Below are 26,890 nucleotides of genomic sequence, written 5' to 3'. Positions count from 1 at the left end.
TTATAACTTTTTTTTGAAAGATTTACACTTTTTTTTTTAATTTTTTTAGAAGTAGAAGTAATAGATAAAATCGTGGTTGTACGCATAAAAGTGTACTTAAAAGCGTCGAAACTAAAATTAAAATCTTAGCATCAAACTAAATGCACTTTTGTGTTCCGTTGAATACAGCACACTCAACTTTTTAAACAGGACACTAAAAAAGTTCGATAACCATTATCATTATTTAGCTTTGAAACTCATTTCTTTCAGAATTATACAACTAATCGAACGGGTAGGTTTGGTAAATGCTTCTTAGTTTGAAAGAAAAAAAAACTCAAGAAATGTATAAAATAAAAACTAACTTATAGTCAAAAAAAAAAAAACTGTCATTTTAAAAAACACGGTTGTAAATTGTTAAATAATACAAACATTAGCTTACATTTTATGTGAAAATATTTTTGTTTACATACAATAAATGTCGAACTTATACTTGTAATGCTAAGAATCTGAAACTTTACATTAAAGTTAACAAGGACTTTGTGAATGTAGTAAATTTTCTACGATTTCTATATAGTTATGAAACATTTACGATTGCGAAATTTCTTTTTTAGATAAGCAGTTGTAATATACAGAAGTTAGTTTTAAGAGTATAAAAACACATAACTAGTTCTTGAATAAAGTTATTTATTTTAAAACGTTTTATATGTTTTATTGTACTTACAACATCTTGAAACCATGATAAAAGTAAACAAACGGGTAACTATTTATGACTTTATTATTATTAAAACGATATTATCATACTAAAGAGTGCAAAACATAAAACAATAAAATAAATAGGCACACAATTGAAGATTAAAATATTAATTTGAGCTTTGTGTCACAATATTGTAAACAAAGGCTGATTTTTAAACTTCATTATCTTAAGTTCGATTTGCTGCAAAAATGAATGAAACTTTTATTACTGATCAAAAACTTACCATGAAATCTAAAGGTTCAAAACTTTAGTTCTAAAGTTAAACCAACATATATGCAGATTACTAAGATTAAGCAGGTTAAATCAGTTTAAATACAGCATATTAATAAACATAATAAGACAAAAAGTCATGATTTTTTAAGTATGTCCAAAACAAGTTTTAGAAATGCACTTTGACCAATCAAATAATAGCTATTAAAAGCAACAACTTAAAACTGGAATGAAATTTAAGACACGAATCAAAAAAGTTTAAGACACTTATGTTCAGGACAAAACAAACTGTAGAAAGCTAGGCAGTTTAGGTGATACTAAGTACAAGAAAAAACCCAAACGGTTATTAGAATTTTTAACTATGCTGAATATTTCTTTAAAGATCAAAACAAAAGTTATTAAATGCTACATTGAAGTAAAGTTTAAGATCTGTAAAATTAAAACTTTGAGTAAATTTTGATTACAAAGTTTAAGTATTTGTGTTGAAGAGATTTCTAAAAATGTCTACTTAAAATATGTTTTATGTCTACTTTAAAATGATATTAAAACTGCATTAAAAAATCTATAAACTAATTAAAATAAACACCTTTATTTACTAAAAATTTTGTAAAAGTTATAATTATCCAGTCTTAAGCTAAATACTGATAAAACTACAAACTAAACAAATAACAATTAGATTAAAAGCCAAGCAGTTAGTACGATTAATTCAAACTTAAAATTTTAGCATCAAAATTACTTAAATATTTAAAAATAAACTTCAAGCCAAGTTGACGGCGGTGAGAACGATGCTGAAAGAGATGACGGCGACGCAGTACAGCGTGGACAGGTACAAGAGAGGAAGGTAGTGCGCGTCGGTCCTGTGGGGCACGGACAGGTGCCTGAAGGGCGGCAGGCTCGATCTGTGGTGCATGGTCAGCAGGACCGGTCCAGATATGAAGCTGGCCAGCAGCGACGTGCCCTTGTCCATTATCTTCACGAGTCCCTTAATGAGTACTTGTTTTGTTTTGAGGCGTGGTGTTTAGTTTAGTTTTAGTTTGTGAAATTTTTTTTACATACTTTAACAAATTATTATAATGTTTTGTAAAATTCATAAGTTGAAATATATTTTTTGTTAACATAAGTATTAACCTAATAGTTTTTAACCTGAGTGTGATGTATAAGAATTGTTTACAAGAGTTTGTTACTAGAACCATAAATTGATTTGTTTTATTTTGAGAAGAAAGCATATATTGTAAAACTTATTAAATCTAGTTGATCAAAGAAAACTTTTATTTGAACAAAATGCAAAACTATCTCGAAACTAAACTGTAATATTATGTTTTAATTTTTTTTTTAATTATTATACTAATCAACTTATTTCAACTGAAAATAAACATACATTGCATAAAATCTTCAAAATCACTGTGTTGTATAGTAAACTTTGTTTATTAATAAAATTTTTTATGTTTAGTTTTTTTAAACGTCATAAAAACGTGTTAAGACTCATGAGTTGTTTGATGTGAATTTTCCATACGTGCTTACAGTTATTATTTTTAAACAACATAGTTATGAGAAATACTGTTTAAATTAATTTTAAAATATTTAGTACAATGTTTGTTTTAAATAAAATTAGTATTATGTAATAGCTTAAGAAGACTTTTATTAAATTATTGTTTTACTATACGTTTTACTATACTTTTAAAATAACATTAAACAAATTATTCATTAAACTCCACAACAAAATAACATATAAAGTACACAAAATATATTTTATAGTAACCGTACTTGTTTAAAACTACTAATTTCTTATGAAACTTTAATATTTATAAAATCTTAAATTATATAAAATTTATCTTAACTAATAAATAAAAATTAAAAAACAGTATGATAGCAATAAATACATATTTGATTTAAGAATGCATTTTTTATTAAGTTGTTTCACTAGTTCTTGTTTGTAAACTTTGACTTGGTGTGTTTTGAACATTAATAAAATACTTTATTTTATTATAATGTTTCTCATTAAAAATTTAATAAATAAAACTTTTGAAAATCTGTTTATTAATTTAGCAACATGCTTACTTATTTAAAGTTTCGCTACATTAGTAAATTTTACAAGTTAGTAAAATGTTGATATTACTGGAGTAATATTTAAATTTTCAAGCTAACTGAATTAAAACTAGCAGTCAAGAATTAATAATGCATATTTAATAAAAACTGTATTTAGTTCCAAATTATTCACCAAGATTATATTGAAAGCAGTTTGTTATTATCACAAGTGTAAATTAGTAAATTCAGTAGTGGATTCTTTTAAAACTTTTTTGTCGTTAGTCAACCTAAAAGTAAAGCACAAAATATAAATCATAATCTAAAACCAATAAAAGAGCTTTTTTTCTATATTTTTTTTTACTTATAAATAGCTGATGAAGAATTTGGAATGTAGTAAAGGGTTTGAGAAAAATTAAAAGCTTTTGTTTAACTGTTTTTACTTAGATTTTACAAATAACAAAACTATTTTAAGAAGTTTCGTAAAAACCAAAACTTTCGAAAGTACTTATGTTTAACGTTTTTAAAATTAAACAGTAGAAATAGATTAAGGTGTATACCTAATCTTTTTTTATATTAAAAAATAATAACAAACTTACTTTTGGTTGTAGCATTGTAACAATAAATATCACAAGAAAACTGCAGAACCCAGCAAAAACTCTCCAACACCTACAAATAAATTAAAAAAAATTATAATAACATAGTTTATACCAAAGTTACAAATACAACAACTCTAAGGATTATTTATGTTTCTTTATTTCAAATTCATAAAAGATAATTAAGTTTTCAAACATTTCATAATTTTTTTTTTGATTTATATTTGAAGTATTTTAAAATTAAGCTTGAAGTGTTTCTAGTTTAAAGTTTATAATGAAAAACTTTATTAAAAACTGTACTCGAAAACAAAAAACCTACTTAAAAAATGTTGATTTAATAGGTCATGCATCCTGTTTTTAAAAAACAAATAAATTGATACGATACAAATTGAAAAAAAAATTCCAAAAAGTATGCATAAAACATTAACGATTAGAATTTGAGTAAATCATTTATATTTAACTTAAATTCTCAACAGTTATCAACTAAACTATTTTATGATTTTTAAAAGAGTTTACATTTAACTAAAGAACGCAAAACAAAAAACAACTATACGAAGTTATGAGATATTTTTCATGAAACACTGTGCTTTACAATAATTTTTATACATTTATTCACACTCTTATTAACACACAACTTCAAACTAACCAGTCAGTGTTGATTTTCGATAAACCGTCATTAAGAGGTTGCGTCTCACCCCGATTATTTGAAAGCCTTCTACGATTTACCAACAAGTAGTCTACCATACCGATAACTAAAAATAAAAATTTAAAAACTAGCCTTACTTTAAAAGTCAGCGAACCTTAATCTCATATGATAAGATTAGAAAAAAAAAGTTAACACTATTTTTGTCTGTATTAAACTAAAAAGATTTAAGTTAACTTTCATAAAAATTAAAACTAAAAGTATCATGATTATAATATTTAAAAAAAATTAAATATGTAAAACACATTTTAGAAATACAGAAAATGTTAGGCATCTAATTGTTTAGGAGATAATTTTAATTTTGCAAACAACCAATCAGGGCTGCCACAGATCAAGCTGAGAAAAATTTCCTGACTTTTCTAAATTAAACTATTAATTTAACCTTTTTATAAAAGACTTAATCAAACATTTCAAACTATATAAAGCTTTCAATATTATTTTTATGCAGGTTAAAAAAACAGTTTGTTTGCTGAATTCAACCATCTAACTTCCATTACATAATTTGAACCATATGTGTACGACTGATGTATTTGCAATAAACAGCTCTATCAGCAAAAACTTGTATTTTTTAACTTACAAACACATAAAATATTTCTTCTTATCATTTAGTATAAAAATTTTAACAAACAAATATTTTCTTATTTATCTAAAAAACTTAAGTTATTCTACAAAAAATTACAAATAAGTAAACTTAACCAAGGCATATACCTCTCGTAAAACCCATTTTGCAAATTTAAACATTTTTGAAACAATTAAAAAAAGGTAAAGTATACTTATAAACTTGATACATAAAATACTAAACTTAGTGCTTAATTATAAAGAACTTAATTATTTATTTAAACCAAAAACACTTTGATTCTAAAAATTTTTGATTCTGCCAGATTAAGGCATCATTGGAAATTAAGTTATTTTGTAAATTTTCAGGAAATTTTGATATTTTAGTCTGACTTAAAAGGATTTTTTACTAATTTTTTACCATTTTAAGGCTTTTGAAGATAAGGAATTTTGAAAATTTGAACTGACAAAATATGATGTTTTTTTCAAAGTTTTTCAAATTTGCTGACTTTTTTTTCAAAAACCCCCATTTTTCCTCACTTTTGTCTTTTTTTTTAGTTTTTCCTGGCCTTGTTGGAAACCTATCCAAGCATAAGCAATACTTTGTTAACAAAAAATTATCAACTTATCAATACATTCGCAGTAACTAACTGATGTGATACATAGAAGAACCGATGGTAATAAATGACACGATGATGCTAATCAAAACAAACAGCTGTGCTAGTATTGATATCCAGGCGTATGTTGGCTTGTATTTCAACACCACCTGTTTGTGATTGCTTGTAGAATGTGAAAAAATAAAGCTTTAACAAACGCTGATTAAAAAATTTAGGAAGAAAAATTCTAATTGTAAATTAATTTATAATAAAAATTGAATACTTACAGCAGTAAAAGGGACGGTTGAAATGAATCCATTTATTTCTGCTCTGTAGGTAAAAAAAAGCTAAAAAGACTAGAAAATAGTTCTGTTTGGTAAAAAAAAAAGCATAACTTTTTACATTTTTTTATTCAACTGTTAGTGTATAAAAAATTGTTACATTAAATTTATAACATTTTATGAGAAAAGTATTTAAAACATAAACTACTGCTAAAGTAAACTGTTAATGATTCCCAAAACTAACTAAAACATTTATATACAAACACTAACGCCTCCAAGCTTTTAGTGGGACTACATGCAGTGATGTTTGTAGGTATGTTTGAACTGTTGTGGCAGCTAGCATCAAACTGCTTTACTACTTTCAATGTACTCCATACCCTATCAATACAAAACATGGTCGTTCACAACTTTGGTTATTTATTATAGGCAAGAAATTTCGACATATTAGAATATTAAAGTGTAGCTTACACATAAACTACAAACAATTAAAGATAAGATTTTAATAAAATAATAGAGCAAGTAAAAACGGGAACGGGTCAAATATGCAAGAAGACACTTTTGCACGAGAGTAAAAAAAAAAGATAAAATAAAAGATATACTAATAAAAAAGCAAAAATAAATTTACCGACCGAGGGTAAGGGCTTAGGGGTAACAATGATAGTAAAAATAAAAAAATTATTAATAAAAATTATTACAAAAAACAAGAAAAGTAAATTAGTTTAAAAAAAGCTACTGACCGAGGCTAAGGGGTAACAATGATAGTAAAAAAATAATAACTAACAAAAAAATTATAAAGTTAATTTAGAAAAAAATAAAAAGAAAAAAATTCAGTTGCCGACCGACCGAGGGTAAGGGGTAGTAGTGATAGTAAAAATGAAAAATGAAAATTTAATAAAAAATTTAATTTTTAAAAAATTTAAAAAATTTTCAACTTGTGCAAAATTTCTTAGTGCAAAAATGTCCCTTCGTGCATATTTGACTCCTACCCAGTAAAAACATATATGTATCATAGCAAATTAAATGTCTAGAAATAGTTAAACGTAGGCTAAAAAAAGTGGAATTTTTCTTTATAGCTTGTTTTTAGTTCTTATTTCATAAACTTATAGTGTTTATAATTTTTATAATATAACAGTCTAAACTAGCATTATCAGTTATTTCAAACCTATTCACACAGACAAGGATATGTTTGCAGCTCTTTTTAGAGTAAAAATAACTCAAAGCTTTAGAAGTCATACATTCAAATAAGATTAACATTGAAAAAGAAATCAATTAATGAAATTAATTAAATAGTTAATTAACCCAACTTAATCAAAAATCGAACAAAACATTAATTTCAAAAAAAAATATTAAAGCAAATCTAATTTACTTACCATACAATATTTAATAGGAATGTGACAAAAAGTCCAAGATAAATTGCATTCTTAAACTTTCTGAGTTTTACTTTATCATTTCGAAAAGGCGTGTAAAGAATTGGAATACTCTGTAAACCAAGTTTTAACTGTTAATTACAAAATAAGTATATATGTAATCAAGAAGGTTGGCCTTCTTTGTATGTACACCAGCAAGTAGTAAATAAAAAGGAATGCTATAGTTGTATTTAAAAAACAGCTTTGTAAACAATTAACAAAAATTATACTGTCAGTTAAACTAATCAAAATAAAAGTTGAATGACAGTGTTATAAGTTGAGTGGTTACAAAAATCGAAACAAAACCTAAGTAATCAGTAGTTCATGGCATAAAACTTTTCGGTTTAATTTTTTCGGAATGAAAAAAATCAAAAATCTTTAAACTTTTATCTAACTTCTGTAATTAAAAAAAAGTACAATTATAAGTTTAAAACAAAGTGAAAATTTTACAATAAACTGAAATTACTAATTTACAATTGTACAAACAGGGTTGCCAAAGATTTTTTGAAAATTCTTTTAGGTTTCTGAAAGTCTAAGTTTTTGTCTACTTTTCGTTTCAAGTTAAATTTAAGTTAAAAATGTGAAAAGTAGTAAAAAAATATTGCAAAAAAACTGTAATGCGACTATAAAATGTTTAAAATAATAAAAATTTTAATGATACCAAAATAAAATATTGTATATGGCTAAAAACAAAAATACATTACTTGACAATTAAAAACTGTTTCGGGTTCCAGGTTTTTTAGTGATATCTGTTCAAAATTCCAGTTTTTTTTTTAATTTCTCAACTCTAGGTTTACCAGGTTATTTCGCCTAAATTGTCAAGTACCAGGTTTGCAAAATAGAACTAAATGCAACTAAAATGTGACGATTCGATTTGAAAAACAATCTTACTACGATCATTCCAGTCAAAGCAACAGACTCCATCAAAAGTGGGTACCAAAACTTGCCCCAGTCCACGGTGAAAGGCTGATTTATTTCGCTGCCCAATATCAGTCCCACTACTGACTGTAAAAATAATTTTTTATATGTAAAATTAAATAAATTGATTGAAAAAGTTTTCTTATGTACAAAAAATATAAGTGTTAAATAAACATATAATTAACATTTTACAGCAAAGTATAAAAACATAATAGTTGTTATGTTAACTTTTTTTAAGTTTATAAACCATGTCCGCTTTAATAATAAAATTTAGGTACTAAAATGATACGAAATAATTCATAAAAACAACAGAACTGTAAACTTGATTTACATAAAGCCAATAACACTAAAAATAAAAACTTTTGTAGTATTAATACAAAGCTAAAATAATTTTAATCTAAATGTTGAGAAAGTTAAAAGTTTATGTATAAGTTAAACTTGCTTACATTTATTTATAAACCATATAATTCAGCCTAACAAACCATCAATACAAAAACAGTTCCTTTAAAAAGAGTCAATGATGAAATAAGTGGCTTTATGAAGGAAAATCCTAACAAAACTACGCTGGAAAATAACCATAAGAAGGAGGGTGTAGTGATTTTTTGACTGTAACAAAATAAACTTGTGTGTTCAAGCGTAAAACAAACTTTGAAAAAATTAATGCAAGTGTCTCAATTTAGTTCTATTTTAAAAGCATATTGAAAAAATGTTTAGTTTACTGTTTCAAGTTAAAAGTCTTTAAAAACTTAGGTTTTTGCTTGATAACGAGTAAAATATCCAACTAATAAATTAGATTAACAGTAGTTAAACACAACTTGAACTATTTTTAAGTTTTTGAACTTTGGAGCCTACACAATTTATAATTATCATTCAACTGTTGTTATGTTTATACAGTAGTATTCTAAAATCAGTTTATACTCATAGCTTTATACAAGAAACTAATCCTATTTTGCTTGTAATTGTTAATTGTATAATACAAACTCAGTTGAAAAAAGTTACACATGAAACAACCGTTACATTAAAAACTAACCGAACTGTGAACAGCTGTGCAAGCGCCTCACCCCCTGCCAGTGCGTATGTCGTCATTATACTCGTGCTATAAAGTAACTTGTTTTAATTACTAAATTATTTTTGAAAACACCCATTTGTAATTGAAGTAAAAAATAATTAAATTAGTCAAAAAAAAGGTTTGGTAGATATTTTTAAATCCATTAAGTAAATAACGAAAACAAAGAAACATTAACTTAGCATGTTTATATGTCATATAAAATTGTTAAAAATGTTTTTAATCCACCATTAAAATTGAATAAAATAATAAAATTTGAATTGTTAAAGTTTGTGAATAGTCCCAACCCACTTTATACATAGATATGAAAATATAATTTTATTATACAAATTTTCCTTAGAGTTTTTCACAGTTTTATTAAAAAACAAGCCAATTTAGTTGTTATTCTTTATTTGTACGTCAAATATTTAAGCGTCTAAAAGAGTTTTCTTTTGGCATTATTTAAAACTTATACTGATAGTTTTACTTTTAAGTTACTTATTTTTTGTTATCAAGTATTTTTACAGCCTAAAGTTCTGACAGAGCAAATAAAAGATAGAAAAAAAAAAACTAATCTATATCAAATAAAAATATAACTAACAAATAAGCTGCTAAGCTGATGTTGAAAACAACTTGCAACCATTTTGGTAAAAACAGTTTGCTGAGCATGAAAATATTAACAGTCAACTTTTTATTGTCTTCAATTTTGTTGGTGCTTTCATCAACACTGTCATCACTTTCAGAATTTTGCTCAACCATGCTTTGCACTTTTTGGTTTTTATTTCTGAAAATTAAGTTGCTGACATGGTATTTAATATTTTCAAGAAAACAAAACAGGTCGATTATTTATTTCTAAATTTTACTTATAACTTTAGTAAAATACTTCATTCAAAAAATAGCAACATTTCTTATACCTTAAAGTTTCTTTACATATTTTTTTGTTTACTGTAATCACATTAAAATTTTTTAAATAATAACAATACAAATAAACTACTAGTATTATATTACACTTTAACAGTTGTTTGAACTTAATTTACAGTCGGTTGTTAAGCTTTCTTAGTTTAAGGTAAAGCTGTTTTTTAATGTATTGTGAAAAATAGTGAAGTAAGACTATCATAGTTTCATACTTTTAACACTACTTACTTAAAATTGCTTTTTGCAAGAGCCATACCGTTATTGAGGGTAGAGTAAGAGTATTCAGAATATTGCCCATCTGTGAGTGCTGAATCACAAACTTGTAAAATTTCGACTGTATAATGAACTATGATCATCTGTAATGCATTAATCTATGTCTTATTTACAACGTCTCTAACGTGCTTAAAATAGTTTTAACCAAAATAATTGATAAAAGGCAGAAAAAAAGATAAAATATTTCAGCTTGACAAGCACTTTTCTTCTTAAACACAATGGTTAAAAAAATCATTAAATTATTATGGAAAATTAAAATTAAATTTTTTAACAAACATTTTTTCATGTGTTGTTGTAAAATATTTAAACTTTAAAGCAAACAGTTGTAATGCTTTGAACAATATTTATATAACTAATTTATTGTTTTATAAGACTGTTTTAATTATAACATAATGTGGCACCCAAAAAAATTGTTGGTAAATAAATTTTCCACTTTGAGAAAATTTAAAAAATAATTGCTCGTTTTTAACCATTGCCTTTTTACAAATTAATTACCAATTTACTTTTTCTCTCATTTACTAATTATCGCCCCTGACAGCCAAAATCAATCTTGAGGGATCGATATTGCCTACTGTAGGAAACCTTGGTTGTAAACTTAAACCATTTCAAAATCAAACATTAAAAATAAAATTTAGTAGTTAAAAAAAAAAGGCATAGTTAAAAATTTTCAAATGTTTGTATAAAAAATGGTCATCATTTTATTTGATTTCTACTCCCAAAGGCTTAATAAATAAAAAATGTAAAAAAATACAAGATAACTTGACCTTAAGCCTTTCCAAAATATCTTTAAACATGAATTTCCCAACAAATATAAACAATTAATGGGTTTTGTAAAGATCTTGTGTAAAATTTTATAGGATAATGATAATTATCTTGCCGTTTTAAGTTTTTAAAAAAGTTGTCTAAAGCTACTATGATAGTTTCTTTGTATCAGCTAAAACTTAACAGAAATTATTTTTGTGATATTTCTAAAATGTACAGTTTTTTTAATTGAAAACCGTTGAAATTTTATAATAACCCTAAAAAAATATTACTTTCAGACAAGTACTAAATAAAAAAATGATTTAGCTATTGATTATAGAACAAATGTATAAACTTTAAAAAAACTCAGCATTTATCTATTAAAATCTCTGAAAATATGTATTTAGCAATTTACTAATAGTTTATAGCTGAAATCGATTGAAAGCTCTACTTTTTAAACTGAGTTTAAATTATAACTTTATTTACTTTGAAGACCAGTAAAACACAAATGTTACAAATGATATAAATTACCATTATTACTTTATTTACTTTTAAGACCAGTTAACGTAATAATTTAAATCATTGTCACTGTTTTTTAATATAGTTTGTTTTCCTAGTTAACTACCTGAATGAAAAGAGATGGAGTAAATGTTACAACAAACGGAAGAAATCCACAATGATAAACTTTTAAAGGTAGTCCAAGAATCCCTGCACCCAATACAGTTGCTATAGTAACAAAAACTGAAAAAAAATATATTATTTAAAAATTTAGAGTTATTTAGCCTATAACGAAATATTTAGTTTTGTTTTGACTTGCGCTCTCATAATTTAAAATAATAATAAACTGATTTTAAAAGACAAGATAATCTTGTATTTATAAACTATTTAATAGTAAAAACAAAATAATAATCTGTAAAAAAGACACTAATAAAAACAGAATTCTTGATTGTTTTACTTGGTGTATGTTATCCTAAATACATGAAAAAAAAAACATTCTAAAATCAAATCAATCACAAATATGAAAAAATAATTATTAAAAATTTTATATACAGGTACAAGGTAAAGTTTAAAATTCATTTCATTTTAGACATTTTCAAAAACCACAGTTAATTGAATTGCATTAAGTAGATAAGTAAAAATTATATTATTAGCTGTTGAAAAAAACTATTATTATTTTACTTTATACAAGACTATTTAGAAAACTCACAAGTTTGTCCATACTGGGCCCAATGTAGTGATGAGCTTTCATTCATTGTTTTTAAATGAAGGTAAGTGAGACTTTATGTTTGTAACAAATAGCACTAAAACAATAATATGTTACAATAGGAAAACTATGCGTTAGGAAGACATTGAATAACTTGATTATATTTAGTAAAACTGAAATAAATTACTTTTTGGCAGCTGATCATAGGCACAATAGTCTATAAAACTTTAATTGATAGTTTAAAATGGTATCAAAGTCTTTGAAAAATGGCTAGCTTAGCATACCAAAAATTATAGAGTTACCACTTTTTTTTTTGCAAATTTACTCCAGGTTTTCAGAATTTCTTCCAGGATTTTAAAAGTACATTGTTTTTAGACCATTTTATGTAGTAAGTTAATTATAAGTTAAAAAAATGTGTATTTTTGATATCTTTAAACTACACAAACGTTACTGTATTACTACATTATCTGTCTGAATTTGTAGAAGGTGTTCTGAACAGGCTTGATAAGAGAGAAGCAGTATGTTTGGTATTACTTGATTTAAGTAAAGTATTTGACAGTGTTAATAGAAGGATCTTGCTAAACAAATTAGAATGTTATGGTGTAACAGGGTAAATGCAATTGTTAATTAAATCTTACTGGACTAAAAGGTAAAATTTTGTTATTTTTTGTTGGTTTGAATCAACACGTGAAAAAATTTACGTAGAAGCACCACAAGGTTCAGTCCTAGGACATCTTTTATTTCTTATACACGTTAATGACCTACAAAACAGTACTTGCTTAAAGTACTAAATTTTGTAGAAGATACTTTACTGTATATTACATTTAATAAAAACACATACTTACAAGACAGTGACAACCTTAACTTTGAACTAAAAAGTCTCAAATTGCTTGAAGGAAATAGACTATTGCAACTTATACCAAGTCCTCAGACCAAACTTTTTGAGGGCTTTCTTTATTGTTCAATAAACAATGTATACTAACACTTGGAATCAATTTCTTTAAATTTTTTCTCATATGATTGTTCCAAATACTTTATTATGTTGATATATAACAATACAGTTTGAATTTGTTGATTGTTTTAATTTGTAATTTTTGTTTTAATAATTATCAAGCTATCTACTTAAAAACTATTTTATTTCTTGAAATAATTAACACAAAGATAACAAGAACCAAGTGCAAAAACTATAAAAATTGCTAAAGTATAAGTAACCAAAATTTAATTTAATTTGCAATTTATCTTGTATTTCTACTTTCTTTACTTCGCACTGGTCTTTAAAATTTTTATTTTTTTAATTTAACTAAAATTTTATAACTGAAAAACTTACTTATCTTCTGTAAAAACAATAAACTTTAATGAAAACAGCACGAGAAATATTGACTTATTTTCTATGTATCCATTTTTTAAACTTGATGATTGAAGTATAAATACATACATGATTTATCAAGTAAAAATTACTTTATAAAAACTTATGAAATAATTTATAAATACAATTTATAAAAATTAAGAAATGAAAAAGCTATTTTTACATGTCTAACATAAGTACAGAACTATATTTTTAGATGATTGCAAGAAAATAATAACAACTTATTCTGTTATAAACAAACTGTCTAAGAGACTGCTGTATTAAGAAATGTTGAAAATAAAATGATAATTACCTACTACGAGTTTAAATTGAAAAACACTTAGATAAAAATAATTAAATAATAACTTTACAATAAACTATGAAAATATTAATTTTGAATTACTGGAACTACATAATCACTCTAGAACTGTCTGCTTGAATCTTTTTTCTCTAATTCTGATACAGATATAATATATAACAACTATACCTAGGGCATAAAACAATGCATCATTAGTTTTTGATTTTCTCTTGCTCTTAATTTTCTATTAATATTAACACTATTTAAGTTGCATCAGAAACAGTTTCTTGTTGACTGACTCTACATACTTGACATTCTTGACAAAATAAAAAATGTTGGTAACAGTTTTTTCTGGTTAGATGTAACAGAATTAGAAATATTTAAAATTACAAAAAACTTAGATTCAAACAAGGTCAATGGTTATTTTAATATCCAAGTTAAAATTCTTAAAAAAAATAACAGTCCTATCTCTAAAGTTTTAAATGAATTGATTAATCAAGTATATTATGTAAGTAAATATCCAAATAGTTTAAAATTAGCAAAAGTAATTAAAATATCCAAATCAGGATTAAAAAAGTTACCAGGCAACTATAGACTGATTTCAATTTTATCTAACTTAAATAAAAATATTGAAAAAGTAATATACCATCGTTTATATAGTTTTTTTACTAAAAATGATATTTTAAACAATTCACAGTTTGGATTCGAGAGAACCACTCTACTACCATGGCTTTGTCTAAATTTGTAGAAGGTTTTCTGAATAGGTTTAATAAGAGAGAAGTAGTATGTGACTTTTTAAATGATATATTTTTATACTTAATTTTTAATTCACTTTTTATGAGCCATATAAGGTATGGTCTGTTATGCTGGGGCGGAACTAATAAAAGAAAAGTTAATGAAATCAATGTACTCTCAAATAAAGCACTCAGGTGCATTCACTATTAAAAGTACCACAAGCATGTAAGAAACTTTAAAATAAATAAAAAAAATTTAATGTTGAAAATTTATTTAAATATGAGTTAGGAGTTTTTATGTTTAAATTTATACATAATTTTTTACCAGTAAATTTTAAGTGTTACATTAAAAATATAACTTAAGTACATAGCAATTCAACAAGGTCCTCAAAAACATTTTTTTCTTACCAAGATTTAAAAGCAGTAATGGTCATAAACTACTAGCTTATCAAGGTAATAAGCTTTGGAGTAACCTATCTATCAAGTTAAAAGACCAAAGCCATCTTGGAAGGTTCCAGGTTGAACTAAAGGATAATTTATTAAATGATCAACTAATTCAATAGAGTTTACATACAATGAACAGGAACTTTTTTACTATTAGTATTCATTTTTCATCTGAGTAGGGTTTTTTTTTTTGAGCATATTAATAGCATTGGTCGAGTCTAGTTTGTAGAAAGTTGTAATATATACTTTTTTTCTGTTTGTAGCTTGTTAGTGTATTAGTAAACAATTTTATTTAACAGTCAACATTTTATCTGTGTAAATAAAAGTATTAATCTCTAAATATATTTTTTCCAGAAAACAAAGAAAGATAAATATTTTAATCAGAGCTGAAAGCACTGATAAAACTTGAAACTAGTAATAGGTTGACTTATTTTATGATTGTTATAGTTTTTAATCTAATTTGAAAAAAAAAAACCTTATTTACAATTTTAAGTATTTTTTGTGGTCGTTTACATTATTTTTTTGGTTTAGTTAAACTCCTATATTTAGACATTTATTCAAGTTTGTAAAAAACTCATATTTTTTATTAAACGGATATATTTATTTTATACTTATTACTTAGTTTAATTTTTTTTTTTTATTGCAGCTGTATTTTATTCATTTATTATTATGTTATATTTTTTTATGTTACATTTTTATTTTATTATTACTTATTTTTTAAGAAATCTAAGTAGAATCTAATTCTTAAACATACTTTTTTTTAAAAACTTCAAAGTTATTTATAACTTTTTTTTTCCTTTTTGAATCATATAAAAGGTTAAATTATTTGCTAAAATAGTTGATAAATATAAAATAAAAAACATTTCAGATTGAAACTTTACCTTTTTACATTAAGTTCATTCCCAAAAGTGGGCCAAGTGGCCTCCTTAGGGGCCATGAGCATTAAAGGGGCCACAGGGTTATAAATTTAAACTTATGAGTTGATGAGGAATAGAACAAAAAAAGGTCTTAGGCATTTAAAATGGTAATTTTGAAACTTATACTAGATATTGTGAAAAAAATTAGTAATTTTAGGGGGCCATATGCTGTAAAAAGGGGAGCCACAAGGTCATAATCTGAAACTTAAATCAGATGTTCTGCAATTGAGGATGAAGAACAAAAAAAAGGTCTTAGGTTTTTTAATGGTAGTTTTTGAGAGATATTGTTGGAGGGGGCCATAGCATTTTAATTTCTTTAAAGAGGGGGCATTTTGATAAAAATTGGGAAACCCCGGTTTAGAAAAAAATTTGTGATAAGCTTAAATGATTTTAAATTAAAGAATTGTATGTTAATGCATAATACTTTGACATGACTTGATGTTGACCATGATAGATTAACACTTACTAGCTTTGTTCATTGACAACATTGCAAGGTTTTCAAAAAAAAAAGTTATGCAAGAACTTGATCAAGAGTTCTTTACATTTTGTGAATTTAAATTTTGAGAATTAAACCTGTGAGTGTTTGCCAAAGGCATTTCACTGGGAGTTCCCCTTTAATTTAGATCAGTTTAAAGGCATAAGGTGGAAGGTAAGGCTTTTATTTTACATGTTGACCTAGCTCAACTTGATAACAGTTGCTTTTTACCATTTCTTAAAATGAAATGTCAATTTAAATCTCAAACTACAAAACTAACTTGCTTGATCTTCTAAAACATTTATCTGGACTGCAACTGTTTTTTAGAAATTTTAACAAGGTTTTTAACCTTTATCCAGCAGGAAAAAATTAATTTTTTTCTTGTTTTTATTAGTACATAGTTGTAGTTAAAGTAAAAAATGTTTTAATAGTATCAATTAACTGAAAAAATATTTTAATGCTACTTTTTATGTGTTTTATAACAAAAAAATATAAATACTGTTAAAAGAAACAATTACTGTATAAACAAAGTTTCATTGTTTAACATCCATCCATCGTTTGAACTTTGATCAAATTTTCAACTTCTTTTTAAAAACTTAATTCAGGACTTCTGGCCTACCCTGGCTAACCATTGTTCATCTTTTTTGTATATGTGTCAACCATAGGATTTTTACCTGCAATGTTTAACTCAGAAATCTTTTAATGTCATAATAGCCACCACCATTAGGCCACACCTAAAAAATATGTTCTATTTCAGATAGTGATGATAGTAGATGTCATGCTTTAAATTTTAATTATATATAAGGTTCCTTCAAACAAACATTTTTACCTATTTAATAAGTATCAAGATTTTTATATTAGTAATTTTTAAATGCTTTGAAATAGGTCACAAATGCACAGAGAGTTTTTCGTAAACAAGTTTAAACTTTTTTATTTAGTTGAGTGCATTACTACACTGTGCCTAAGTTTTAATTGTGTTTAGTAGAATCATAACAAGTTTATTCATTTGATTTTGGGGAATCACCAATTATAAAATGTACATAAAACTATTGTAATATTGTAACTTGTTTTAAATTATACAATTTAAAGTTCTCGACTTAAATGTCTTTAAGGAGATTTTTATTCAATATTTATTTTAACAGTTTATTACTAACAAAACAATATTTCACTCCTATACTTGCATATAGGAGATTTTCAGTTTTGTAAATAGGTCTGAAAAAACTTTTTGAACAAAATAAATGGAAGTAAAACGAAAATAAAAACTAGTGGTTTAACAACAAAAATAAATCTTAAATATACTAAACTTGAGTAAAAATTTTTAATGCTAATGTTACGCTTTTAAGAACTTTATTGGTAATATAAACTAGAAAAAAAATTATAATGTTATATGCGTTAAAATAGTAAAACATGACTCACATTGAAGTTAGTTGCCAAAAAAAAAAAAAACAGAAATAGAATAATAAACACAACATCTGCAATTGATAATGTTATAAATAGACTGTTGAAACTTAAAGATCAAAATTACTATTTTAGATTTATGACGTAACTGAATTGTTGTTTAAATTAGTGCACAATTTCAATTAATATATTTTAGCTAATCAGTTATTCTTTCCATTAGCAACCCAGTTGAAGTGTGTTGATTTGTTAACTTACAGAAACATATGTTAGTACAATAAAGGAAGATTACTGTTTTTATTTTATTTGTATTTTAGCTACAAATTTAGAAATGTTTTTGTTAAATTGCTTTTTTGGATAATGATCATGTAATCAAAAGTTTTAATTTGGTATCGTGTTTTGGTGTAAAAAAAAAATTCTATGGGACATAAAAACTCTTTACAATTAGAAATAATTTAATTTACTAATTAACAGGTGCTAGTTTGAGTTTTAAAGCAGAGCTTTTGAAAATGTTGACAGTTTGCAAATAGTTCGTACCTCTTATTTAAGTTGACTTTTTTCTTAGCATTGGCTATTTCTATTTTCTAAAATACAGGTTTAGCAGATGTATAGTATGCTTTTAATTTCCCCGATGTGGTGGAGGATGCTCAATTTTATGTCGTAAATGATTTGTTATGCCAAATGTATTTTGCTAGTTCGGTCCCGTTATCTTTATAATTTTTGAAACTGTTATTGTGGCTGTACCATCTATTTTTAAAAGTGTTTCCGGTCGAGCCAATTTAATATTTTTTTTTTGGAGATGTTTTCGTAGCAATGTAAATTACATTTTTTTATTAAACAATTGTTATCCAGGGGGCATGAGTTTTTTGATCGGCAGTTTTGCAGGATGGGGTATTAGTGGTGACGCTTCGTTCTTCGGTTTTGTTTGTTTTATTTAAAGTTTTCTTGTTATGTTTTTGTATTATCAGCTTAATATTGCTCATACAGCTGTAAGACAGTTTACAGTTATTTTTGTTTAATATTTTATTTAATGTTTCGTTTTGCTTGTAGTGTTTATTAGTTATCTCGAAAAATGCTTTGCCGATATTAGTTTTTACGGACTGGCAGAACGGGGGATTAAAGTAAATGATTTTCCTTGGTCGGTTTGTTTTCTTTTTATAACTTTAGGATGATTTGATTTGTTATTTATATACCTTACTTCTGAATTTTCTTCGTGGTATAGTTTATATATGAATTTGGTCAATTTTTTTTTCAGACCTATTTACAACAACTGAGGATCTCCTTTATGCAAGTATAGGAGTGAAACATTGTTTTGTTAGTAATAAACTGTTAAAATAAAAATTGGATAAAACTATTGTTTATAAATTTAATCGAGAAAATTACACATTCTATCAAGTATAATCTAGTTTCATTATGCGTTTATTAAAAACATTACAAAACAAAAACATTTTGTACAAGATTTTTGGTGCTGATTTTTTTCATTTTTTCTAAGTAACATTAATAACTGTGAAAATTTGATCTAGCATAAAAATTTAAACACTCAAACAGAAGACAAACGAAGAGGAAAAAAAAATTTAATTTAATTATAAAATTAACACGTAAATTTATTAAACTAAACTATGTAAACGTATTTGTTTTTTCAATAAAAAAAAGTAAAAAATTAACTTTTATTTGAATGAAAAAAGTAATCATGCCACACAAAAGTATTTATTTATAAAGAATTAGGAAATAAAAAGAATTCTACTGAAACATTTTTAAAGTTTTAATAGTAATTCCACTCGACTAAGTTTTCAATATAGACCAGTGGCGACGCGTGGAACTTTTGTTAGGAGGTGCAAAAATCTTACAAGTTTTTAAAGTACACTTAATTTGTTATTTTTAAAAACTAATTTTGTAAAATAAAAGTACTACATTTGCAACAAGTCATTTGTAAACAAAAGTTTGTTACAAATAAAATTAAAAAAAATTTATACGTTACAATTCACTTTTTTAATGCCTTCCCCACGCGACGCCACTTGTATGGACTAAATATAAGTTTTGTGATGCTTCTATGTACTGGTTTTTATTTAAGTATATAAAGTAAACGTTAGCAATTATTTAAAGTCCAAGCAAACTACTAAAAGAAAAATCTGTAATTTTTAGTTTTTGATAAAGCTTACTTTAACTAATTTGTTTTCAATATTATTGATGTGGCATTAGTTTAACTTAATAAAATAAATAGGCAATAACTGAAAAGACAATTTTGTTTAATTGTCTGTTAATTATTGTCTGTTTAATTTTAGCAAAAGAAAAAGACAATAACTGAAATAAACAGTCACGTTACTTATACGTTTTAATCTTTAAGTGATAGTTTTATCTTTTGAAACTGTTTGCAAAGATTTTGCACAGATTAAATTTTTAACTTTTTTTTCTAAATTATTTGTATGCCTGAAGACTCTAAATTATCATTTATTATCAATTCAAGACCTTTATTCTAACTATTTTAATTTTTAACGAAAATACATTAGTGGTATCTAAATAAAGTTTCTAAACCTTTTTTTTAATTAAAGTATTCAAGATTTTTTATTTACTGCTTTGAACTAGTTGTTTTAAATTTCTTTGTTTGTAAAGCCGTTAAACTTTTTACTAAAAAAAAATTGAATAATAATGGAAGGTTTCAATTGGAACATTAATATCATACATATACATATTGTTAAATGAACGAGAAAAAAAAAGCGAAAAAAAAAGTATGGTATAAAGACCTGGTGTGGAAAAACCATTCGGTTATCGAGTATATATATTTTGTACGGACAGTTATTACACCCCTGAATAGCCCTTGTTAAATATAATAGTTGAATTTTAATGAAATTCATCTAGTCTAGGTTGTAGCAAGAACTAATATATATTTGAACTATACTTGGATTTTTACTAAAGCTTTATTTAATACTTATTTAGTCAAAGTAGATATACGAAGTCTTTGGTCTAGTTGCTTTGAATATAATAAGTGGGTGGGTGTCACTTTTGTACGAGCGTCACTTTTGCATGAGGGGTCACTTTTGCACGGCGTTATTTTTGCACGAGGGGACACTTTTGCACGACCGTCACTTTTGCACGGTCGTTACTTTAGCACGATGAGATACTTTTACACGGCGTCATTTTTGCACGAGGGGTAACTTTTGCACAAGGGGATACTTTTGCACAGCGTCTTTTTTGCACGAGGGGACACTTTTGCCAATCGACACTTTTGCACGTAGGGTCATTTTTACACGGCGTCGTTTTAGCACGAGGAGAAACTTTTGCACGGCGACACTTTTTCACTATGACAATTTTTTACGGCAGCATTGTTGCACAACGATACTTTTGCACATCGTCATATTTTTACGATGAAATTTTTGCACAGCGACATCAATTTTGCATGCAGGCCGATGTTATTTAGCTAGTACCAAATCTGTAACATAAAAAGAAACTGAAAACTAAAATTTTATAACATACCTATATTAAAGGCAAAAAATGAAAGGTTTAAAATCTTAAACAGTAAAAGTTAATGTTAGAAACAAACTAACGAAAAGATAAACTAAAATTATTCATAAAAGATTCATACCAGGTGTAACCAAATGTATATTTTGTTGTTTTTAAATGACCGCCAGGGGCGTTAGACGATTGTTCATCAAATCAACACACAATAAAACTTAAAATATGTTCTTATTGCGCTCAGTTAAGCCATAATACCGTGCGAGAGGCACACGAATTGATTATAAGAACTTTTTTATTATTTTCATTTTATAGATCTTGATGTTTATTTGCATTATCGTATTATATTGTGCTTAGTTTAGCCATCGTTGTGCATGAAGCACGACATATATTAAGACTCTGTATTATTAGTAGTACTATTAGTAAAACCTATTTTGTATTTAAAATTGTGACATTCATACACTTTAAGAACATTATTAAGACATTTGTAGAATTCGGTGTTTACTTGTAATGTTTATATTCGCAGTTTTATTCTACTAATATATTGGCTGCTTTATCACTTCTTTTTTCATTTACACTAAAATAACAAATTTAATAAATTCACTTCATTATAGAAATTATTTACATAAGTTAATATAAGTTTATTACATACTTATTAATTACTAAGTTAAACCTAATGAGTAAGGTAAATTAAGTAAAAGCGTTTAGCACAAAAAATGGGACTTGCCCCAATTAAAGGTAGTTCCTACACTCCTAATTAAAGGCCTAGGACAACACAGGAACAAAAAAATTTAATTTATTTAGAAACTAGGGTAAAAAATATTTAAGTGTAAATAAAATGTTCTAGTTTATTTTGAATTTTAATATATTAATCAACAACTATGCCTTTTTATATATATTACTATACGGTTACAAGTTTGTTGTCCATATGATGGATTTAGTAATCAAAACCTAAACCACTTAAACTGAAAGACACATAAAAAAAATTAAAATTAACAAAAATAGTTTATTTATTAAAACAAAGATAAAAATATAATTTAATATAAAATTTATAGGTTAACATAAAAAGAAAAAATTTTAACCACAAAGTTATACTTATTTACGCTTTGTGTAGAACGATCAACATCAAATATTTAAATGCATTGATTAACAAAAAAAATAAAAGCTAACGCTCCAAGGACATTAAAAATAGACTGGCCTGATGAATAATCATTAAATAGATTGAAAATTACTCATCATTAATAGAGTAAAGGTGCTGCTAATAAAATTGAACTATAAACTAAGCTAAATCTTAAAATTAAGTCAACGGTTGATAAAGATTACTTATTAATATTACTTACACAAATATAATACAGAATTTTTTTTTTTAACTTTAATCGAAACTCTTTAAAAATTTGCGAAAAACTAATTCATTAAAAAGTTTGTTCAATATTTCACCTGACTGATAAAAAAAATAATTCTGCCAAGCCTCATTATTGAAATATTGCAGCGGTTGATGACTAATATGGCATATTTTCTTTGAACAGATTCTATATGGTTAATATCTTTTTTTTATTATGTAGAACAGGTTGGTGTTTAATATTTTAATTTAGGACGAGTTTAATGAAAAAAAACTTATTAAGGCTGTTTATATCAGGAAACTGAAATCTTTTTAAATCTAGAAAAAAATTAGTTGATGCAATTCGGTTAACGTAATTAATATGGTGATTTATTCAAAATTTTTAGCAATAAAAACTCTAAGATTATTAAACACTTCAGTTGAAGATAGTTTGATATTGTTTATTTTAAAAACAATAGTAGAGATAGTAGTGTTTTTTATTTATTTATAACTTGACATTTACTAGGATTTTAGTTTAGTTTGATTTATTTAAGCTAATCGTAAATTATAAAGTTGTGTTCGATTGGTAAAACATTTTTTTTCATCTGCGAAAAGGCTAATGTTGCTGCTAACATCAACTTCTGAAGCTGTATCATTTAAAAACTTATTTTACTAACTAACCCAAGGGTCGGCAAGCAGTTGGTGCTCGCGGGCTAAGTTTCAAGTTTTCCAAGTCTTCGCAGGCCGCAGTTTTAGTTTTAGTGACATTTGAATAATATTTTGCTTTTAGTCTTACTAGAGAAAGTTTTACTTTTATTCACTTTGATATTTCAAATTACTTTTAGATATACAGAGAATGTCTATTTTAAATTATAGATACTTTATAGAATAAAATTTACATTGACTTATGTACTTAAGTCTTAATAAACTATGTACTTTCTTAAACACTAATAGGTTAAACTTAATATTTTGTAACTTAACTTATAACCTAACTCTGTAAAAAAATTCGAGCTTAAAAATATTTTAGAGGTCACTTTTATGCCTTGTTTGTACTATTAACCCCTTTTTTCATGTTTCTAAAAATATTTATTTAAAAAAAATGCGTTTAAAATAGTTTACACTCTTTAAAAAATTTAGTAATTAATTAACTAAATAAATCTAATACCTATTTGTTATGTAAAAATCTAAAACATATTTTTAACATGGTTAACTATCAAATACTTTACTAAAATACCTTATTAGTAATTAATTAGTGTTTTACATGGTTGCCACTTTAACAGCAAAATGTCTAAGTTATATCAAACCAGCCAAGTTAATTAAAAATTGAAAAAGCATAAAACTTAGTGTTAATCAAGCTTAAATACCTAATTGAAATATCATCATTATAAAAAAGTACACAATATGTAATAAGACAAGAAAGAAAATACAATTAGTAAACTACATTACGGTTGTAAAAACTATTCTGAGAATTCAAAGTGTTTAAAATAAAAATTTCACACACACCTGAGTCTTAAAAAAATGTCTTAAACAGGTTTAACCTAGTCTGTATTCTTCAAACTTTTTAAATTGGCCTGCTTGTTTGGCAACCCTGTTTAAAAGAAAGTTCACAAATAGAGTAATAACGAAGTTTATAAACAGTGAATAAAATACAAATCAAAAAAAAGTATTATAAGTCAGTTTTAATGGACAATTACGGTTTAGTAAACACTTTTAACAAAAGTATAAAAGCTTATTAAGGCTTTAATGAAGACGAATAACTAATTTTTTTTTAAGAATTATAGCAATTCTTTATCTGCAATAAAAATTTTGCATTTGAAAAGAGTAAATGTGAAATATAAGACGAGCTATAAGCATTAAAAAACGTTATTTAGGAGTTATTGCAAGAAACAAAAAAAAAGCAAATCGATTAAGTCAGTTCCAACAAAGCACATGATTATCTTCAGTACCTACAGACTGATTGAAGAAAAAGTTAAGGCAAGTTATAAAGTAGCAAAAATAATTACTAAAAGGAAGATACCGTTTAGAATTTTAATTTTCTTAAAGAATTTATGTTGACGGTAGTATAAGATTTTTGTTTATTTCTTTACTGACAACAAAAGTCGTGTTTAAGAAATGCCTGAAGATTATAAAGCAGCATAAATTAAGTTAGGACTTTAATCAATCTGTTAAGATGAGAGCACTGATAAAACATATATTGTTATCTGAGAATTTTTATTTGAGTTGTTTTTACTAATTTTGAAATTTTAGAAGAACTTCTAGGTTTAGTTCCAATGCAAAGCACAGCAATAGGTAAACAGATTTTAAAAGCAAAGGTGCAATGCACCAACATTAAGTTTGTGAAAGTACAATTTTTTTCTTCTGTTTTCAGTATAAAATTAAACTAAAGGTAAAAAATCTTTTAAACATAATATCAATTTTAAAAAGATGCTGTTAAGCTACTTTCAATGTGGTTTTTAATAAAAATATTTATATGGTAAATTTTTGTTTCAAATCAAAATTTCATTACTTTACGTGTAAAAAATGTTTGAAATTCCAGGTTTTTCAAAAATTGTCAAATTTAAACTTTTTTCAGATTATTTAAGCATAAATTTTCAGATTCCAAGATTTACCGGGACTCAAGTTTTTTGGCAACACTGACTATTCACACTTATATACAGTAGTATAAACAGTATTTCAAGTTGTATCAGCTGCAAGATTTAAAATTTAACATATATTATAATTCAAACCAACACTGTGTATTGACAAAATCATACATCATAAATTTAATTTGCCACTCTTTAAAGAAAAAAAGCCAGCCTTAGTGACAAAAAACTAGCCTGATATTTTCGTATACAAAAAGCAATTCAAGTAAATAACTGAAAAAAAGACTAAATTGGCCTGAGATTTAAAGTCTTCAAATGGTCATAGTCTGAGTTTGTAGCAATGATTAGTTATTTATAAAATTGAGTTTGAAGTTATTTGATTCACAATGTACAAACTTTTTGTAATGTCATATATATTGTTTTAAATGTTTCTGAACACACTTAAAAATTATATTTAGATACAATAATGTTAGACATTTATGCATAAACTAAACTTAATCTAACTTAAGCAGTAAATAAAAAGTGGTTTAAAATATGAGCATCTTTGTACACATGTGTGCGTTGGAATTAATTTTAAGTGAAAAAAACTACTAATAAATCGAAACGTGTTAAAACCAAAATCAAATAAACCTTATTTCTTATTATCATTATGTTATATTAAATGTATTTGTGTAAACTTAAATATAATATTTAGTAGTAATACATATATAAAAGAAACGTAGGTATATAATGCATTTAAAATAAATACCTAAACTGTAAAGAAATGCTATTTTATTTAATTACTGTGCAGTACTTTTGTGCAAAATGAAAAACATTTGCATTTGGTTTATTTACTAAGTAGCTATTATATAACTGACTTACTAAATCTAAGCACTCTTTACACTCTTTTTTCAAGTAATTACTTGCTGTTGTAAGAAGAAAGCTATTATGAAAATGAGAAAACACCCTGTTAGAAAGCTAACCTGTTTTTTTCACATTTTTAAGCTAATACAGTAAAATCTTTTTATTATTTAAAAATGTTATACATGAACTTAAAACGAAATAAAACAAAACCAAATTACCAGTAAAAATTTAACTCAAAACATATTGTTGCTCAGCGGGCCTCATTAACTTGCTCGCGGGCCAAAAAAATTGCTTTCGCGGGCCGCATTCCATTCAAAAAAAAACGTGCTCGCGGGCCGCAGATTAACCCTTCGAGGGCCGCAATTGGCCCACGGGCCGCAGTTTGCCCCTGAACTAACCAGACAGCTATAAATTTTGCATTGCAATAATTTTTTGTTTGTTTTGTTAAATGGAGAGACAGAGTCAAAAGCTTTTACTCTGTATAGATAACTTAGTAGACACATTGCTTAAAAAAGATACCAACCAAGAGTGTTAGCAATCAAGTAATTGAAAACAGAAAGTTCAGTCAGAGAGAAAACTAAATTGTTTAGGGAGTATAAGATTGTTAAAAAATTAAGATGATCAAGTATTTTTATAGAAATTATATATTGAAAGATTCTGCCAAAGTTATTTGTCAAAGAATTTTTTCTGTTATTTGAAGGGTTGTATTTGCTACCTTTTTTGTGTATTGGTATTACAAATGAATTTTTCCTTTGTTTTTGCAAGAGAATAATTAAAGATTAGTGATATACTTGAAAAAATATAGAATAGTTAATACGTTTAATAAAATACGAAGGAATATTATATGGTGTTGGTACTATTTTATCTTTCAATTAATTGATAAATTTATTT

At 25.6% G+C, this 26,890-nt stretch overlaps 1 protein-coding gene across 1 annotated transcript; it reads right to left on the bottom strand.

Annotated features, from left to right (window-relative positions):
• Window positions 1-821: 821 nt before the first annotated feature.
• On the bottom strand, window positions 822-12,297 carry LOC145835960 (uncharacterized). The gene is made up of 14 exons (XM_082943731.1): window positions 12,202-12,297; window positions 11,620-11,735; window positions 10,209-10,336; window positions 9,667-9,849; window positions 9,051-9,116; window positions 8,503-8,626; window positions 7,994-8,107; window positions 7,067-7,176; window positions 5,967-6,074; window positions 5,703-5,745; window positions 5,471-5,585; window positions 4,208-4,313; window positions 3,565-3,634; window positions 822-1,925 (listed from the first exon to the last, which is right to left on the bottom strand). Exons 1-14 carry the CDS (start codon window positions 12,245-12,247, stop codon window positions 1,701-1,703), a joined length of 1,554 nt encoding a protein of 517 aa, XP_082799857.1. The 5' UTR covers window positions 12,248-12,297; the 3' UTR covers window positions 822-1,700.
• Between the last annotated feature and the right edge of the window lie 14,593 nt (window positions 12,298-26,890).

This window comes from Thalia democratica, chromosome 5, assembly GCF_965202585.1.
Source record: "Thalia democratica chromosome 5, ktThaDemo2.hap1.1, whole genome shotgun sequence".
NCBI classification, from domain to species: Eukaryota; Metazoa; Chordata; class Thaliacea; order Salpida; family Salpidae; genus Thalia; species Thalia democratica.
The sequence above is the reverse complement of the archived record's forward strand: the minus strand, read 5'-3'. Positions and strand labels throughout refer to the sequence as shown.